The sequence below is a fragment of the Falco cherrug genome, chromosome 7 (assembly GCF_023634085.1).
Source record: "Falco cherrug isolate bFalChe1 chromosome 7, bFalChe1.pri, whole genome shotgun sequence".
Classification (NCBI taxonomy): Eukaryota; Metazoa; Chordata; class Aves; order Falconiformes; family Falconidae; genus Falco; species Falco cherrug.
Window position 1 is genome coordinate 31,892,336 of NC_073703.1, and position 19,546 is coordinate 31,911,881.

The 19,546-nt window shown below is 47.5% G+C and overlaps 2 protein-coding genes across 5 annotated transcripts in view; one reads left to right on the plus strand and one right to left on the minus strand.

The window, feature by feature from the left end:
- The window catches only part of MNAT1 (MNAT1 component of CDK activating kinase), a 124,598-nt gene extending 116,813 nt beyond the window's left edge, over nt 1–7,785 (minus strand). For 3 of the 4 annotated variants that reach the window (XM_055716750.1, XM_055716748.1, XM_055716749.1), the window contains exon 1: nt 6,628–6,779. In XM_055716750.1, coding sequence (XP_055572725.1) covers nt 6,628–6,716 — 89 coding nt within the window. In that variant the 5' untranslated portion in view covers nt 6,717–6,779. Of the gene's footprint in view, nt 1–6,627; nt 6,780–7,708 lie in introns of those variants that run through there. The other variant, XM_027802560.2, reaches the window with a different exon arrangement.
- On the plus strand, nt 7,710–19,154 carry SIX4 (SIX homeobox 4). The gene is made up of 3 exons (XM_005437296.4): nt 7,710–8,580; nt 10,216–10,904; nt 13,314–19,154. Exons 1-3 carry the CDS (start codon nt 7,715–7,717, stop codon nt 14,108–14,110), a joined length of 2,352 nt encoding a protein of 783 aa, XP_005437353.1. The 5' UTR covers nt 7,710–7,714; the 3' UTR covers nt 14,111–19,154.
- Nucleotides 19,155–19,546: the final 392 nt, after the last annotated feature.

Below are 19,546 nucleotides of genomic sequence, written 5' to 3' on the forward strand. Positions count from 1 at the left end.
CCAAATGCTCCTAACATTAAAATAAATATACAAATAATGAAACCTCCGTTTCTTCATTTTAGCAGCCGTTGGCACTGCAATTAATGTTCTCGGAGGATGCACTTACCCCCTAATGAATCCCTGGAACAGTCATAACAGGGTGCAGGGCAGATTACAGAATCCCCACAACACAACTCGGTAAATTGATGTCTCCCCTGAGCAACACAAAGCCGGGCCTAGAGATAGTAAGCATTGGTGTTTTTGCTGTCTTCATTTGGAAACCTTATTAACAAATTAAACAAGAAATAAACACATGTCCCTCTGGGAAAACAAAGGAAAAAAAGACATTTTAATAAGAAGTCTGGACACCTTTCCGTTAAGTCTCTCTCAGACAGGAAAAAGGCACCAGAAAAGCTTCTAACAGAGCAAGTTCATTAACTACCATATAAGATTGCAGAAAACTGAAAAATACTACACTGGCAGCAGCTGAAATCAAGCCTATCAGTTTCTGCAGAGGCTGTGCTGGTACCTGTGCCCCTGTCTCCCAGAGATGTCAAGCATGGGAAAGACACTTCGCAGAGACAGCACAACAGCTGGTACGACACTGGGGAGGAAAGCGAGTTTCTTTCCTTTCGTTGGTCTGTAGACACCCACATTTCCTCTCTACAAGTCAGGATAGGTCACAGGTAGCTGGAGCAGCAAGACTGGCTCCTAAAGAGAGCTTTACGTACCAGTTTCCCCCCTCCTCCCTATAGTGGGCAGTGGGACAACAAAGCTAAACCAGCAGCCCCAATTAACTACTTTTTTTACCTAAGACTTTTGTGTCTGATTGTTGGAGACCATATGGTCCAAGTTTACAGCCAACAGTAAATCTCTTTACCCAGTCCTGTTTGCAGTAACAACCTTAACATTCTTTTAATGCAGCTTTTGGTGGATGCATTTCCTTTCCTCTTTATGTAAGTAAATCAGTGGGATATGCTTAACCTGCCTCCTAAAACTCAACACAGGCAATGAAATCCAGGCAGGCAGAGTAAAAGATAATTCATGGTCTCAAATGAAGCCAGGTGGATTACAACTCCATTGGCAAGCACACACCCAGCATCTGTACGCTCAGAAAAGACATTAGGAACCTCCTGAATAATCAAACATGGTCATGCACACACAAAGGTTTTTGAATACAATCCTTGATAGTGAACTTTTAAAAGAAGGCAAAACCATCAGTGCACCTTACAAACTTGCAGAACTTTAATCAAGCATTGCTCCATAATCAGACACACTTTCCCCTGCACAAAAGCATCTCTAAAGCCAAGTATCTGATGCCTTGAACCTCTGTTATACTTAAGAAAATAAACTTTAAAAGACATTCATTTTTCTTGAACTGAGCATTTCCATACTAAGTCTCATCCTAGAACAACTTTTAACTGCTAATTTATCATTCTCCCTTCCAGTGACAGGGAAGATTTATAGTGGAAAAGGCCTATTTAACATTACTCTAATGCCAAAAACACATGGTATTACACTTTTGGTGATACTGGTTGAGAAGCAATAACCAAGGAAAACAAAATCCTAAGAAATAACCCCCCCAAAAAAACCCATTGCCATAACTGTAAGTAAGGCTTGGCTTAGTTCCGTTGGAATAAACTGCAACGGAAGCCCAACTTGAAGGATGTTTACAGTCAAGACACACTGTCCAATTTCACTCTCGCACTCATCTGCCTGTACCTTATCTCCACCACGGCACCACTGTGCTTATCAGCACATGAACCCTGTCCTGCCACAAGTGGCCACGAACACATTACAGAGCCCCACTGACCACAGGGAAACTGAGCATGGCAAACATGCAGCATGAGGAGAAAGTCACTGTGAGTTCTTCTAACATAGGGTCAAGCACACTGACACAGGTAAAGGACAAGGGAGGAGAAATGCTATCTGCATAAGTTGGTGCTAAGATCCAGACAAAACGTGTTGGCAGGAATAAGGTCACACTAAGAGAGAGATGGGAGCCCAGGACAGGCACTCTAACACATAGTATCTACCCCAGATGAGAGATTTAAGTGGGGAAGGGGAGAAGAAAGAACAGCCAAATCTCCAAAGCACAGGACTTCACAGCAAGGGGAACCCTCACTGCAGGCCTCTGTCAGAGAAGAAGGAACAAACAGGCCACACGTTGCCCAACAAACTGTCAAATACTTTGGGATTAACTTTGTTTATATAGGAGACTAGAAGAAAAAGGAACCAAACAAACAATAAAAAAGGCTCTTCTAGTTTCATTCTAATCAAAGGGGAAGAACCAGCTAAGAACATGAAAGTTGAAACAACTCGGCTGACAAAAAGCATAAGAAGGCAACTCTTGCAATCCTTCAGAAGGGCAAAACAGTGCTACAAAATAAAGAAAATGAACTAGCAGTAAAACCACAAGCTATCTGAAACCCAGGAGGAAGATCTGAAGCTTACCAACAAATCATCTCCGCTACAGTATAGGCTCTTTAATGATTTGAGTTTCAAAAGATTTTGCACAATCAAATCACTGAAGGTCACTTAATAAACTGAACAGCACAGTTAACAAAACGGGAAAGATCAAAGCATTAGGAAAGAAACTACTGAGAGGCAACACTGAAGGTAACATGAAAATATTCCTTCAGAAGGTCTGCAGTGAAAGAGTGAGCCGTTAAAAAGGAGCACATCGACCCACTATTCAACGAGAAGGAAAAATCTCTAACAGATGATGCCAAAATACCTGGGACATTTTCTGTATTGATCTTCATTCACTAAAATGTATTACCTGGCTAACGTAACTCATACCAGAGCAAAAGGAGCAAGAACGCAAGCTAGAACTGGGAAACACATTAGAGCAACTGCTCCAAACCTCCCAAGGCAACAAAGACAAGACTCTGAATTTCCCATGCGTATTTGTTGGCAAACTTCAAACAGAAAGCATGATAAAGGCAATATGCTTCTGCAAACAACCTAATAAGCTTCCATAAACCTATGGACTATATTGAGGGGTTACAGCATTAAAAGAGTACTTCAAGGTTGTCGAATCTGGTAGACATATATTTACCCTTTGAAAACTGACAAACGCAGTCCTCAACAATCATCTCTGCTCTCTGCATTATGTTTCAACAGCCTGAAGAAGGGCAAAAGCACCTGCCTCTAAAGAACAAGAAACCAAATACACAGGGAAACATGGACCAGCCAGGGTTACCAACAGATCCTGGGAAGATGCTGAAATAATCAAACAACCTGCGTATTTCAGATAATGAAACGTTAAGATTCAACACAAAATTTTTTAAGAACAAATCTTATCAAGCAAATACCATTTCTTCCAATGACACTGTAACAACATAGGTAGAAAAACCGCAACTAAAGGCAATATCGTTTTGGTTTAACTGGACTTTTGACACTCTTAAACTGACAGCCATATAACCTAAACGAATGCAGTACATGCTGAAGTACTGAGAGATGACTAGAAACCCATACCCAGAGATAAGTTATCATTATGTCAGTCAGAGAGAAAATAGGTACTGAGCCCATTCACACAGCTCTAATCTTTTAGCATTCTCCACTGCTACAAAAGGTAACTTGGGGTGGGAAGGCTATTTAGCAAGGAACCTATTGCAGGCAAGCCTGTATTTTGCTGTGCTTTACTTTAATTTCTTATGGTCACAAGCAATAACTCTGAAGATCTCCCAGACCTCTTGGAAAATATCAGGACAGAAAGAAAGGTCATTTTCTTAAGTTAACAGAGGAAAATCTGGGACAGTCACAAGCACTTTAATGGAGGGACTCAGAATCCAAAGTCACTTGAAGCAAGTGCAAAAGTCACTTGAAATATGTTGTTTGACAGAGCAAAAAGGTAAGAATAATCAGCTGCATAACACAACACAGAAGGCAAGGTTAAATACTGTTCTGCCCAGAGATATGTTGAGTGGTAAAGCGCTAAAGAATCTGGGGCTTATGCAGAACATAAATCACACATATCACTGAAAAAAGATAAATAAATATGCAGAGACTCATTGTCCTATTAAGATATACAAAATGCAAGTATCATATGAAAAGAACACAAAGTAATTTTGGCTCTGCCTGTTGTACTAAGGACTCAGATAGAGCACCGTGTCCAGTTCCAGTGTTCCAGAAAAATGCAAACCAAGTGGAAAAAGCCTCAAGAAAAGCAGTGAGAATAGCCCACAGATGTAAGAAAAAAAAATTTTAAAAAATAATAAAAAAAAACCACTGAAGAGATGAGACTGAAGGAATGGGATTTCTTAAGTGTGGAAAATACCAAAGAGAAAGCCCCCAAAACATGCGACACATTCCTACAGAAGAGGTGTAACAGAGTTCACAAGGTGTATAAAATGCACAAATAGAATTCTTAAATGCTTAAATTATATCAAATAAATTGGATTTGAAATTAGAAGAAGTATTTTCAATGGCAAGAACAGCAAACTATTGGAATAGATTGCCTAAGAAGGGTAAATCTCCATCAGAAACTTATATTAGCTCACTTGCTTTGAGAGTTAAACATTCTTTCCTCATGCCTGAAACACGGTGAATTTATGGAAGAACAAATATCAATTACCTCCCCTTTTTCCCCTCATACTTCATTCACAGGTACCTCATCTGAGCTTCCAGCTTCTAGATCAGTTATTATGACAATTTATTAACCATTACTAAAAAATTACTTCCACCATTAAGGCTTTGTAACATCATATGGAAATAATGATAAAAACATAACCTTTAAAGGAATTATTGGAATGATATTACAGTGGAAAAGTGACCCCACTTGAACCACATCAAGACTGAGTCCTTAATTACAACAAAAACAAAGAAATCCAGAGATCCTACGCACACAGTGACTTCAACTTTACCCTCACTACACATACACTTTAAAACAGCGGTGCCCAGCTGCATAGACACACTTTGCTGGGAAGGTAAAGGAGGGGCTAACAGACCTTGCTGGGTCCAGGTAAGGTCAGACTGGGTGGGCCTGCATAGGCCTCTCCTGGCAAGCACCCTGCAGAGATACCCGGCTGGCTCAACCCTGGGCCATGCAGAATGCAGGCTACTGATCTGGCCTTGGATAAAATGCTTGGCAAATGCAGAAGTGCAAACAACAAGAGCTGGGGGAAGCAGAGGCAGTCCTTGGGCAACTGGCAAGGAACAAGGAAAGCAAGACAAGACCCCAAATACGGTGTCAGCAGCTGGACCCAGTAAAGCGTGAAACATGACTAGTTTTCTTATGCAAAGCTCAGCTACAAAAAGAACCCACTGAAAACCAAAGCAGGAGAGCAAACTGAAACATGCTGTCCTCTGCTGGAAGTGGCTCTGGAGGAGCTTGAAAGCAAAAGGTCATCTAGACCACTAGCCCTTCGATCTTCCTTGAAATAGAAGATAGAAGCATCATTTTAAAGCTGCACAGCCTTGGCTGAATGTGGCTGTTACCTTCTGAACTCCAACTAATGCTGCACTTCTACACAGCCAGCATCACTGTCACCAATGGGGCACTCCTGATACCACCACCCTCTCCTATACCACCACTACCAGGAGATCATCTGCTGCTTTCCCACACCTTCCCTCGTAGCAACGCAAGTCAGGCAACTGGATGAAAACTAACATTTTTTTCTAAGGAAATAACTTAAAATCCTTTGTTGCAACCCAGTTCATTCTGCTTTGCTTGCAGTACTATATCAAGTTAAGAAAAGCTTTTGGGCTGCATCTTTTGAATGTAATTCACATGTAGTTTGAAAATATAAATAGCTCAATACACACATCACCAGAAAGATGAAAAGACACAAAAAACAAACAAAACAACTGAAAAACCAGAAAGGGCTACTACTGCAGTATGAGGCTTCTAAAATGTGTGCCCAGAAAGAATTTAGTCTTGAAAACTTGCACACTGAAGACATCCAGATCTGAAAGTGAATGAGTTCAGACTACATATGACTTAAATCAGCTAAAGCCAGTGGTGGGAATTATTTAACCTTTCAACCTTGGGGAAAAAGAAAAAAAACCATGACTCTTGCTGCAAAAAAATACCGAATGAGTAAACAACACAATCACCACAGGTTCACGAGAGGATTTTCCAACATTGAAACCAGCATCAAGCCTTCAGGCAAAGCATTCCTCATTCAGGAGGATTAACACGACAAAAAACCAAAAGAAACCAGGTGGGGCTCTTTCCTTAATTATCCAAGCACAGTATTAAATAGAAACAATAAGTGTTTAAATTGATGAACGCGTATCTTTCTCCACGTTCCGCGTTTCATACCCGAGGCCTCACACCCCTTCGAGGCAGGAGCCGGTGACCAGCCCCACAGCCGGGCCCCGTGTGCTCCCCGCGAGCGTTTCGCTCCGGAGCAGCGGCCGCCAGCAGTGCTTCAGCCGCGCACCGCGACCCAGCCCCCGGCCCCTAGCGGAACGGCCGGCTGCAGCGCTGCCGCCGGGAGAGGCCAACGGGGGCACAGGGCGGCCCGCAGCCGCCTCGCAAACGCCCGCACGGGACTGGCGGGGCCGGGCGAGTGACCGCTCCCCTCAGGCCCCGCCGCCCGGTCCCCCTCGCTGAGGAGCAGCCCCAGGCCGGGGCGCCTCTCCCCTCACCGCGTCCGTTCCCCCCGGCCCCCCTCAGGGCGCGGCGGCGGCCCCACTCACAGCGTGTGCCCGCAGACGTTGACCATCAGCTTCAAGGAGGGGTTGCGGTACTTAGTGGTCTTGCACCGCGGGCAGCCCTGGTCATCCATGGCCGCCGCCTCCCCCTCCCTCTCTCCTTCCCTCCGCGCCTTCCGCCTTCCGCCGCGCGGTGCCCCCGCCAAAGGGGCCCGTCGGCACCGCCTGCCGCCCTGCTCGTTCCGCCCGCCGCGGGGGCCCGGCCCGGCTCGCTCCGCACCCCTCCCGGCCTCGAGCACTATCAGGCAGGGCCAGCCGGCGGCGGCGAGGGCCACGGCGGCCGGGCCCAGCAGGTACGAGCCGCCCCGGGCAGCACCTGCCTGGCGCCGGGGCGCGAAGGGGGGCAGGCCGGGCCGGCCCGAGAGCTCCGGTTGTAACGGGGGGGGGCGGGGGGCGCTCCCGCCTAATGAATAATCAACAGGAGGCCGCTGCGGGGCGGTAGCTCCCTGGCGGGGCTCCCCTCAGCCCTGCTGCCGGCCCGGCCGAAACGCCGTACCTCACCGCGGGTAACTACCGCGGCGGCGCCTCGCACCCTCAGTTTTCATTCTTCGCAGCCCAGCGCCCTCCCGGCCCGGGGAAAGACGCTCGGCGGCGGCGCAGGTGAGGGGAGCCGCCGCCCACGGGGGCGTCCCTGTGGTGGGGCGCCGCGCTCCAGGTGGAGGTGGGGAGGGAGCGGGGTGGGGGGCAGAGGAGAGGAGCGGGGCCGCTTGATTGACGGTTGCCCTGGAGACGCGGGAGCCCCCGCCCCCCCGGCGCGGCGCAGCCAATGGGCGGGCGCGGCCGGGCCAGCAGGCTGCGGTGCCATATAGTATTGCAGCGGGGCTGGGAGTCACGTTGGGGGGAGCCGCGGAGAGGAGCCCGTTTACACTACTTTGCTATAGCAGCTATCTTTAATGGTTATTGCGTGGCCGGGAGGAAACCTGATCGGCTAGAGCCGGCCGAGAGCAGGAGGAGGAGGAGGAGTGGACTTTCCAGAGAGATAGGAAGGGGGGAGAGGAGGAGAAGGGGACGGGGGGAAGGGGGGAAAAAAAAAGAAAAAGAAAAAAAAAAAAAAAGGAAAACAAACCGAAACATGTCTTCTGCCTCCCCCACGGACGAGATTACGAGCGCGGTGGAGATCAAGCAGGAAAATGTGATGGAAATCCTCTCTGAAGCCAGCAAGGTGCCCCCCGACGGGGCCGCGGCGGGAGCCCTGAACCCCGCGCCGCCGCCCCCTCCCGCCGCTGCCCCGTTCCCCATGGAGCACGCAGGCTCCGCCGCCGCCGGGGAGGAGGGAGCCGCGGACCAGGTACTGCTCCACACGGAACTCCTGGCCAGGAATCACCACGCTGCCTCGTCTCCCTCCTCCTCTTCTTCTTCTTCCTCCTCCTCCTCTTCCTCGCAGACCCCCCTGGCTTTCTCCCCGGACCACGTCGCCTGCGTGTGCGAGGCGCTGCAGCAAGGTGGGAACCTGGACCGCCTGGCCAGGTTCCTGTGGTCTTTGCCCCCGAGCGATCTGCTACGTGGCAACGAGAGCCTTATGAAAGCCCGGGCGCTGGTGGCTTTCCACCAGGGCATCTACGCCGAGCTCTACAGCATCCTGGAGAGCCACAACTTCGACTCCTCCAACCACCCGCTCCTGCAGGAGCTCTGGTACAAGGCTCGCTACACCGAGGCGGAGCGAGCCCGGGGCAGACCCCTGGGGGCGGTGGACAAGTACAGGCTGCGGAGGAAATACCCGCTGCCCAGGACGATCTGGGACGGCGAGGAGACGGTCTACTGCTTCAAGGAAAAGTCCCGCAACGCGCTGAAGGAGCTCTACAAGCAGAACCGGTACCCCTCGCCGGCCGAAAAGCGCAACCTGGCCAAGATCACCGGGCTGTCCCTCACCCAGGTCAGCAACTGGTTCAAAAACCGCCGGCAGCGGGACCGCAACCCTTCGGAGACCCAGTCCAAAAGGTGAGGGCAAACTTTCCTCCCCGCCCCCTCTCCCGCCTGCCTGCCTTCCCTCTCCCGGCTCTTTCTTCCCTTGCAAACATGGCGCTTACCTTCGGTGCGCCTCGTCCTCCCCTCCTTCCCCCTCCCCGCTCCCTCGCTCCCAACACACCCACCCGGCCCGGGCACGCAGGCATGGGAGGGAGCCGCGCCGCGGCGGCAGCGCGGGGAAACTTCTCCGGGCCCCGCCGCCGCCCCGCGCTCCCGCCGCGCCCGGCCCGCGCCGCCACCCCTTCCCCGGGCCGAGTGACCCGCCGGGCGGCGCGGCGGCGAAGGGAAGGGCGGCGGGAGGGGGGGGGGGGGGGTCGCTTCCCCGCCTTGTTTTTATTTAATTGTCGCGCCTGACAGAGTTAATCATTGACGGCGGCCGGAGGACGCGCGGGGGTGTGGGGTCCCGCCGCTCGCTCTGTTTTGAAACCTGACTCGGGAGCGGGCCGGGCTCGGGTTTCAGCGGGGGAGCGGGGCCGGCCGCGCCGGGCCTCAGCGGCCGCACCGCCTGACCCGGCCCGCCGCAGGCCTCCGCCTCCAGCCCCGCGGCCGGCCGCTCCCCGCGGGGTGGGAGAGCCTCCCCAGCCCGGCCGCGCTCCGCCCGCGCCCGGCCCGGGGGCTCTGCCTCGGCACCCCCCCGCGCCGTGCTCCCTCCCTCCCTCCCCGCGGGCGGAGGGGCCGCGGCGGGGGCTCGGCGCCGCGAGGCGGGCAGGTGGAGGTGACCTCCCTGCTCCCGCCCCCCGCCTTCCTCCGGGGCAGGGACGGGAAGGGAGGGGAGAGGCGGGGGGGGGGGGGAGAAAGAGCGGGGAGAGGGGGAGGAAGGGAGAGGAGAGGAAAGGAGGGAAAAAAGCGGCGGCCGGCGGAGGGCCCCAAGGCATTTCTCAACCAAGGGCGCGATTGTGCCGCCGCGGCCCCCTCTCCGCGGGACACATCAAAGGGCGAGGGGGGAGGGAGGGAGCGACCGAAAAATGCAGTCGAGGGCGGACCAGTCAGCAAAAAAAGCCCGGCGGGGCCGGGGCGGAGGGGCTCGGCGGGGCCGGGGCGGCCCCGCGGGGCGCCGCACAAAGGCCGCCCCCCACCCCCTCCCGAGGTGCCGCCGGCGGCACCTGGGGGCAGCGCGGGCCGGGCCCCCTGCGGGGCCTCCCCCCTTCCCGCGGCCGGGGGCCCGGGGTCGGCCCGGCGGGGGCGGCGGGCTGAAGCCGGGAGGGTCGGGCGGCGCTTCCCGGCCCGCTCTCGCCTCCCGCAGCTGCTGCCCAGCGAGTTACCAAATGGCTGCAGCCGGGCCCGCACGTGTGGGCACCCCAGGCCGGCGGGGGGGCCCGGCAGCCGGCTCGCCCGCCCGGCGGGGCTGGCCGGGGCGGGGGGTGGGGGGGTTACAAGTCTATCACCCTGTCTTTAAAGTTCCTCCTCGGCCAGCGTTTGATGTGCCCTTTTCTAAGAAACATCCCCCTTGACTTTAAATTCCTTTAAAGTGCCTTGCAAAGGCAAAACGCTGGAGAAAAATCGTTCGGGAAAACTCTCCCAAAGTGCCTGGGAGCAAGGAGCCCCCCTGGGTGCAGGGCTTGCTGGCAGGCTGTGGTAATGCAGTGTCATCTCCGTCTTTTCCCATAGCGAGTCTGACGGCAACCCTAGCACGGAAGATGAATCCAGTAAGGGGCAGGAGGATTTATCTCCCCATCCGCTCTCCAGCTCATCCGATGGCGTTACCAGCCTCAGCCTTCCCAGCCACATGGAGCCCGTCTACATGCAGCAGCTCGGAAACACTAAAATAGCCTTGAGCTCATCTGGCGTCTTGTTGAATGGAAACCTCGTGCCTGCCAGTACCTCTCCTGTCTTTCTCAATGGTAGCTCTTTTCTTCAGGGACCCAACGGTGTCATTCTCAACGGACTCAGCGTGGGGGCTTCGCAGACGGTTACCTTAAATTCGCCCAAAACCACGTCGAGCGTTGTAAGCAATGGGGTGTCCATTACTGACATACTGTCGTCTTCATCAGATGATGTCAAGGACTTCAAACTCCTTCAGGCTTCGGTCCCCAATGCGGCAGCAGCCACCTTCAGCCCCAGCAACATCCCGGTCTCCTTTCCAGGATTGATACCAAGCTCAGAGGTGAAAAGGGAAAGCATACAAACTGCTGCTTCCCAAGATGGAGGCTCCGTAGTTACTTTTACTGCTCCTGTCCAAATAAACCAATATGGCATTGTCCAGATCCCCAATTCAGGAACAAATGGCCAGCTGCTGAACGGAAGCATCGGTTTTTCTTCTCTGCAGCTGCCTCCTGTTTCTGTGGCAGCTTCACAAGGTAAGAGTTTTGTCTTACAGCAAGAGGTATGAGAAAACGTTGGAATCAGGCACACATAGCGTTTTAAAAGCTGTGGTCTTTTTTCCTCCAAGGTACTGGGAATGTATCTCAGCCACAGCCATGCGCAGTACCTAAAACAGTACCTTTTGCTTGCCTTTATTGTGTGTTATGCTCATGGGCAGACTGTTACACGAGGCTGAGCTCCTCTACTAAGAGCAGAGAAGGAGGTCTGGTAATTTACAGCCCTTTCATCTCACACTGTTGTCAAGAGGTCTGTGATACCAGCCTTCACAAATATCTGTAAACTTTACACGTTTCAGTAATTCAGAATATCCCCCATTTGCCATTGAATTCTTTTAATGAGAAGGTTCATAAAGATGAAAATTGCAGCAGCTGGAAATTGTTACTGTTGTTCTTGTGGTGGTTGTTTTGTTTTTTGGGTTTTTTTAACCAAAGCATTTCATAAAAATAAATTTTAAGTGACTATAGACAGAACAAGACCAAGCAGTTACACTCTTACATTTTCTGTCTTATAATTAAGAAAGGCTAAACTGCAGGGAAACAATAGAAATGTGCAATAGCTTGTAGATAGAAAACGCGAGGGTATTTGGATAAAACTGCCCTCGGTCCAAGGGAAATACGTCATGGCAGGTTCACGTGCCAAGTGTGCAGGCTCCTCCCCAAGCTTGCTTTGGAGTTTGTCTTAACATACCATAGACTGAAACTTGCAGCCAGCCAGGAAGAATCCCTGGGGAGCACAAGCCTAGTTCTGGATCCTTGTTTTGAAGCAGGTCAGTTATAAAGCACAACCCAACAGCTTTGTTACTCATTAGCCACTGTATCTTTGGTTATGAAAATGATGAAACTGGAACGAATCCCTAGTTTCAGGAGCTGTGAGTATTATAATGAAAATCAAATTGTGCTCATGTTAGCTTATGTGAGTTATTCTTGCTGTAAGACAGGGAGGAACACTGAAGCTGTACAAATACATTTTAAATGGATGCATAATTAAAAGATCCTAAAATGCGGCACTCGCAGTCACTGGAATTTATTTGTGCATAGTTTAAACAAGATGAAAAAGAGAAGACATTTGGTCTGAATACGACCTGTAATTATAAAAGCCATTTAATCCGTGTGCTCCAAGGCATAAATGGACAGCCAGGAAAGGTGAGGAAGTTCTGTCCCTTAACTAGTGTGGGACTGTTGTATTTGAAAGTCTTAGGATTAATAATAAGCTCTTCTCTGAACATGTTTCCCATTGTTAAAAATGCCAATGCCCACTGGAGAGTGATCCACTGTGTGTCTAGCCTGGTGCAGTAAGAAGTCAGGATCTGTACTTGCTGCTTTGATTTCTTTTTCTTAACATGAGATGGATGGATAGCTGGCTGTCTATTCCAAGTGGTGTGCTGCAGGCTATTTTAAGCAAGCTACAGTACAGTAAATTATATCTTACTGCCAGGTAACTTCAAGTTGTCTTGCTTTATTCTTCTAGCTTATACATATGAGTAAGATCTTCTAAAAAATCATCATTGATCAACAGAAATTAATAGGGAGTTAATATACTCCCCAGGTGAGAAACGCTTTTTCAATGCGGTTGTAAAAAATTCAGGTGTCTCCAACTGTAGCTTCTTAAAATAACGATTAAACTGCTTTTGAGAAAGAGAGGTGTAACTTTCATGGCATGTCCAGTAAAACCAACTTCGGGTCACCTCTGGCTGCCTCTTCCTGCTTTGGCTAGCTACATTATCACATGAGCAGTGCCATGGCTTTCAGTGAGGGTAGGCAGTCGCTGGGTGAATTTTCGTGGCGTGGTAGATGTGGTAGGGTTAGGTTTTTAGAAACACACAATAAAGCAAGGTGAAAGATGTTACATCTGAGGGCTTGATGGACAGACTACCTAGTTAACCCAATAGAAGTTACTGGGTTTTGGTGGTTTTTTTGCAGGTTGACTTCAGTAGATTCTGCCCAGCAGAAATCCAGTAGTGGATTTCATGTGACGTGTCTCCAGTTCCCACACACAAGCTGTAGTCTGTCACTGAACTATCTTTAATAGCTTTTCATGCTTCTATTCTTAGAAATTGAGTGGTGGCAACTAGCGAAGGCCAAAGCACGTTCATTTTAATCACATGACTGGGGACTGTTTGCCCCTTAATGAGAGTCTGAAAGATACCTCGTATACCAGAACCTTTTCCTTTTTTTTTTTTTTTTTTTTTTTCCTTTCTAGAAGCACTTTCTATTAATGGCTTTTATTTCTTTATACCAAATTTTCTCTCACCTGTTACAAACAACACTATTCTGTGTGGCATTACTGCAGACATGAAAAAGACCAAAACATCTTAACAAAACGCCCGCACAGCTCTTTGCCAGCTATAATCTGTGTTTTCCTTTCTTTTGCTTCTGGTTTTCTAGGTAACGTTTCAGTAAATCCCAGCACGTCTGATGGAGGAACTTTTACAACTGAATCTTCAGCAGTGCAGCAGGGAAAGGTCTTCTTCAGCCCCCTTGCTCCAAGTGCAGTTGTTTATACAGTTCCCAATTCAGGCCAGGCGGTAGGCTCTGTCAAGCAAGAAGGACTGGAAAGAAGCCTTGTGTTTTCTCAGTTGATGCCAGTCAGTCAGAACACGCAACTAAATGTAAACATGTCTTCTGAAAATATATCCAGCGGAGGACTCCAGTCCCTGGCCTCCTCCTTAGTGAATGTAACGCCCTCACATAACTTTTCCCTCACACCACCAACTCTCTTAAATGCTGCAGAACTGAACTCTGGTATCTCAGAGAGCCAGTCCATGTCGTCGCCTGTGACCAGTACCTCTACGGTGATATCTATCAGCAACACTAACTATGCAACCCTTCAGAACTGTTCCCTCATTACCAGTCAAGATCTGTTGTCCATTTCTACAGCACAGCCCACACTTGGAGAAATAGTTTCTACAAGTGGAGACCGTGTCAGCCACTCCTCTGCACAAGTACATCAAGATTTTGTCAGAGAGCACAGGTTAGTTCTGCAAGCCGTACCTGATGTCAAAGAGAATTTCTTACCTAATGCTGAGAGTAAGTCAACTGGCAATTTAATGATGATGGATTCAAAATCCAAGTATGTTATGAGTAACATGGTTGACACAGTTTGTGAAGAACTGGAAACAGACAAAAAAGAACTTGCCAAACTGCAGACAGTTCAGATGGATGAAGATATGCAAGACTTGTAACTTTTTTTCTTGCTTTCTGTTTTAATAGATAAGTCTCCTGTTGAGGCCCTAACAATCCCAAAGTGGGTTTGTTTTGGGTTGTTGGGGTTTTTTTGTTTGGTGGGGTTTGGGTGTTTTTTTCATTTAAAGAAAACAGAAGAACATTTAAGTGGTCTGAATCAATGTACAGAGGAATCTCTGGCAATGGAATTAGGTTGCCACCCTTGGTTTGCATGCAGTTTTCTCTTAGGCAGATTAAAGGAGAAAGAAAATGCCAGGGCAAATACCGAGCGAATGGGTACAGATTTGGCTATGAGATACTACCCTGATAATTTAACTAGACTCTTCGTAGTACAACATACTCTCAACAGTAAGTATACACTCCTAACTTTAGATAGAAAACAAAAATCTCGCTCCGAAAAGGTAGAAACAATGCAGTCATTTTTGCTGTTTACTTCTAGTCCGTGGGCATTGAGAAACTTTTAAGGATCTCTAGACGATACCTCACCGGCTACTTTTATGTTGTTTGAGGTTAAGAAATGAAACAAAATCATAAGTAATATTGTTACTGGTGTGTTTGCTTTTTTCCAGCAGACTTGCTTTCAAACCAAAAATCTCGCATCAAATGTGTACAGGCTTCTAAATGCTACAGCTAGCATTTTGTCAGTGCACCAGAAAAAGCATCATCTGAAACTCTAATTATGCAACTCAGAAGCTTTTTCTCCGGTATGAATGTAAATATTGTTTCAGTTGTTATAAAGGAGACTTTTTTTTTTTTAATTAGTACAATGGATTTTATTTATGGTTTATGTTCCCTTTCACTTTAGACACAATGCATTGAAAAGAAAAACGTTTTCTGGCTGTTTAATTTATTTTTATTGTTTGAGCAGGAAGTAAACGTAGTTATTTCTGACAAGGTTTTACTTTTTTGTAGTTTTTCAAGCAATAGACTGTAAAAGTAAAATGTTAATCACACTGAAACTAGAAAATGAACTCCCAGTCTCACAAACCCAGGAGGTCCCTGTCTCTACCCCCTCTGTCTTTGTGTTCAGGGGTTTTTTGTTTGTTTTGTTAGTAATTTGCGAATTAGTTGAACCTTTTTGTGTATTTTTTACAGGATTCCATGTGCCTTTCTTCCTAGTGGCCTTATCTTTGTTACTAAAGCACAGTGGCAGGAGGAATAAAAACACTGATTTGCATATATCCGTCCTCAGGGCCAAATCCTGATGCCTTACTTCTGCAAGTAGACTCGCTGACCTCAGTGCCCCTACTTGCACGAGTAAGAAGAGTTTTTAAGTCTTGCGGTCATCATGGGTGACATTTACTAGCGGTGCAGAGAGCCAAAGATAGGTCCTTCTGCACCATGTCAACAGGGCAGGAGGAGTCCAAAGAGGGACCATGGGCTGAGCTGTCATGCTGAGGGAAAGGTCTTAGCCTCAGGCAGATGAGCAGGAAAGGTTGGATGGGCAGGCCAGGGAAGGGAGCCCCATGTTTACACGAACCCATTGGCCACACAGCCCGTGTGGGAGGGCTTCAGCTGCTGTTCAGGCAAGCAGGCCCCCATCCAGGAGTGCACTTAAGCGTGTATTTATATATCCTTCCAGAATAAGCCGTGTGGAGGCTGATGGGGGGAACTGCAGCTGCCCAAAGGGCTTGTGGGAGCAGGCAGGGTCTCCGCCTGGCTGCAGCTGGGTCTCCTCTTCCTTCGCCCCTTTGTGCTGTGCTGAGGACAGCAGAGGCAGAAGGGCTCTGGGCAGGTGGAACACGTCTTACCTTTCCTCCAGAGGAGTTTTTGTAGCATGGAAAAGCACATCCTTAAGCTTTAAAATATTAAGAAGAATGCAGATGTGTAAAAATTACATGCTGTTAATCGTTGTGGTTTGGTTTTGTTATTTTTTTATTCTAATGTGAATATATACAGTAACGAAAGCATGTATTCATCCTCATCAGGAGCCTGGTCTGAAGCCTTTGGAAGGCAATGGGAAATGTTTTCATAAGCTTCTTGGGCTCTGAATTGTGTTTAGGACAAAACAAGATCATTTATAAAGGACAAAAAAATGGAAAGGAAAGAAAACCCAGTCTGTTTCTGTCTTGGTGTTAACTGGTTCTGTGGAAGGCCTTCGCAGAATGAAGGGGGTTTTCTGTGCGCTGTGAGCATGGCGTAGGCATCCTTGCTATTGTTTTGCACTATATTGAATACAGCACGTTTTGCAAGGTATTCTGTGGAACCTTGAAGCTGAGCTCTTGGTGAGCACTGGAGGCCACGCTGTGAGCCGGAGTCTCTAGGGCTGCAGGGAAAGGGAAGAGCGAGTGTGCAAGGGGTGTGCTTTGCAGCTGTACGGAGATGCTGATGCTATGCAAACAGAAACAACCCATTAGCAGTTGGCTGTCCCCGCATGCTCCCAAGCAAAAAGAGTGTCTAAGGCAAGTGCTTTAAAGTGGAGATTATCGCAAGCAGAACGTGGAGCTGTATGTTCCCTTGGCACAATTTCCCTTCACATTCATGGGATCTCTGCATGAGTAGGGAATCTGATGGTCCAAAGTTCTCCTCTCCACTCTGCTTGTTTATCTCTGGGCTCCAGCATGAGCAATCTGCTTCCCACCTCTTCTTCACCCGTAAAACCAAGATGATGATGACAGTAACAGTAGCTGTATCTGCTTTGCATTCATTTGTTCAACCCTTTGGAAAATTAGAAGGACCCTGTGTCGTTGTTGTATTAATGGAGCATGTGTGCGTGGCTCTGAAGGAGTTGTTTGGGCCTTAACATTTGGCCCGTGAAGCTCAGACTGTATTTGGAGGCAAACTACAGAGTATTTCGGAGCACTCTTGTTGTTGATGCGATCAGGTCTCATAACTGAAAAGAATGTGGTGTTACACCAGTACCTGTTACTTTTTTTTCTATATTTTTTTCTCCTTTGCATTCATTGTGTTACTGAGGCTCTGAATTCCATGACTTTGCAGCACAGTTGACATGAAAACTCTGTATGTTGTTACAGTGGTGCGTATCTTGGAGTGTCTGGTACTTCTAATAGACTTCCCGCTCCTCAGTGGGAGTGGAGGATGTACATAAAAGCAGTGGTTTGGGACAAAGTAAGATTAATCTATTCTAGTCTTCCAGATATCAAGTAACTTATTTTATTATTATGTTTTACTCTTTCTTTCTCCCATTGTCATTCCCTCCAGATAATGTAGTTATAACCTCATGTTTTCTGCAGGTACATATGCACAATATAAAAACTCATTGCACGGTACAGTGTTTTTAAAATAGATATTTAAATAGTAGTTTTAATCCTACTGTAAAATAAGGGTCAGTTTTTATTATGTGGCCCTCAAGCAAGCAGGCTAACTGCTCTAAATAGACAGTACACAAAGCCCCGAAAAGTATCTGGGGCCGGATCTTCGGCTGCTGTAAATAAGGCATTGCTCCACTGATTCCAAAACTGAGGATTTTACACAGTGTTTAGGGGATGTGGATGCTCATTTCTTACACTCATGAATGGCAGTGAGTGTCCAAGTCCCACAGTCCTTATTATCACATTGTGTTCCTTAAATGGAAGGTATGTCATACATATTCCTTCTCCCTCCCTCTCTGTTACAGATGAGAATAAAGGATCGTTTCAGCTTCACATATGTTTGTAACTTGTAAGTCCACTGGAAATCTTACAGGAAACATTGCCAAATTCTACTACTTTTCTGATCCCAGACCCAGCTTTGAAAAATACACTTAAAGTTTAAGCAAATTCCTACAAAGCATGATGTTAAAAAACCCTTTGTTCTTTACTACTTTTAATTAAGGCTGCCTCTTTCACCCAGAGTTTTGCAGAGAACCAGAAATACATTAAATTGAATGCTCTGTCTGGACTATTCGCAGCATTATTCCTGTGGTGTTACCTAAAAGGACATTTCAGCCCCATAAATCAAGGACATGTATCGGCCAGGTCCTCGGCTGGGCTAAACTAGCACAGTTCCATTGACTTTCACGCCAGCCGAGAATATGGTCCATTCATTTCACTGGAGTTGGGTCAGGGACGGATTTGGCCCAGTACACGGTGGCAGTATGAACCAGTGCAGAAGGCTGACACTCAGACAGTTATAACCTAACAGTCACAGCCTATTGAAACATATACCTCTTTCCATTTACTACTTTACCCTACCTGTGGATTCAGGAAGACTCATTTGGAAAGCTACCTTACCCAGAAGTAAGGCTGGAACCTTCTTTATTGTTACTACCATCAATCTGAGATTAATGATAACTTGACAGGTTCTGACTTTAAATCCTGCAAAACCACCTCAGTAACTGTTCTTAGTTAAATTGAACAGGGCAGAATTTGGCCCCATGTGCACAGGAGCTTTTCCCGTATGTAGATTTCCAGTGCCTGTGCACGTTTCTTAGCAAGGGCAGATGAACAACCGAGAAGGTGTATCCCTCCAGTTTCATACAAAGTACTTGTGCAGGACTCACAGGGGCATGAATCACCTAGTGCTTGTGGTCAAGAAGCATCTCAAATTGTAAAAAGAATAGTGATTTTATAACTCTGGAAACAAAAGTAATGATGTTTTACAAGCAAGGAGAACTGAAGTCTTCCTGTATCTCCTAGCAGTTATCTTGAAGGATATTTTATACCTTACTTGTATGTTTCATATAATTTAAAACTAGCTTCTTAAATTTCTGAACTCGAGGGGGTGAATCTTCTGACTTTCAGGATTCACATTCAGAGGATGATTGTTCTTTTGCTGCATGTACTGTTTGCCCAGAACTAACCAGTTATTTCTGTGATATGGGTTTATTGTGCCTTACAACAAATATGAAACTTAAGCGGAATGTATGCATTAGAGGAGGGAATAATCAGAGACTTTACTGCACTGTTAGGTGATGCCGCCCCAGAGTGTATCATCAAACATATCTGTGCTTAATTACCCAACCAAAGAGATCTAAAGTATGTATGTTTGTTGTACTGTAATAGGGGTTTGTGCCTGGACAGTTAAGTGTTTTATTTGTATTCTGAGATGATGTGAACTTATTTTTCTAAACACTATACTGAATAAACTTTATATTTATACACATCTTGTGTAAATACTTCTATTTGGATATCATGTGAGGGCTTTGAATGTTGTGTTAGAAAAGCAATCTAAACTAGAAACAGCTTTTAATGACTCATCATGATGGTGGTGGCACCTAGGAACACCTGTGCTCACCAGGGAATTGGTCTAAAGCCTACGTAGGCTAGAATGAGACTTTCTATTGGCTTGAGTGGGTTTTTTCAGACCCTAACTTTGTTTCTAAAATACAAAATTAAAAACCATAAATCTGTTTCATATCAAACCTAGCTATTACATCTGTATCTGAAACCAAATTTATACCATAATTAGATAGATACTATAGGAACATATTCCCACCTACTAGTGAGAACTAGTCAGTGTTTACTGGTGGCTCCCATGGCATTGGGATGCTTTCT

Bases quoted from the DNA above. Each gene is read 5' to 3' on its own strand.
- SIX4 (XM_005437296.4), top strand. From the start codon at position 7,715: ATGTCTTCTGCCTCCCCCACGGACGAGATTACGAGCGCGGTGGAGATC. The intron at 8,581-10,215 runs GTGAGGGCAAAC...CTTTTCCCATAG, and splicing joins TCGGAGACCCAGTCCAAAAG to CGAGTCTGACGGCAACCCTA. The intron at 10,905-13,313 runs GTAAGAGTTTTG...CTGGTTTTCTAG, and splicing joins TTCTGTGGCAGCTTCACAAG to GTAACGTTTCAGTAAATCCC.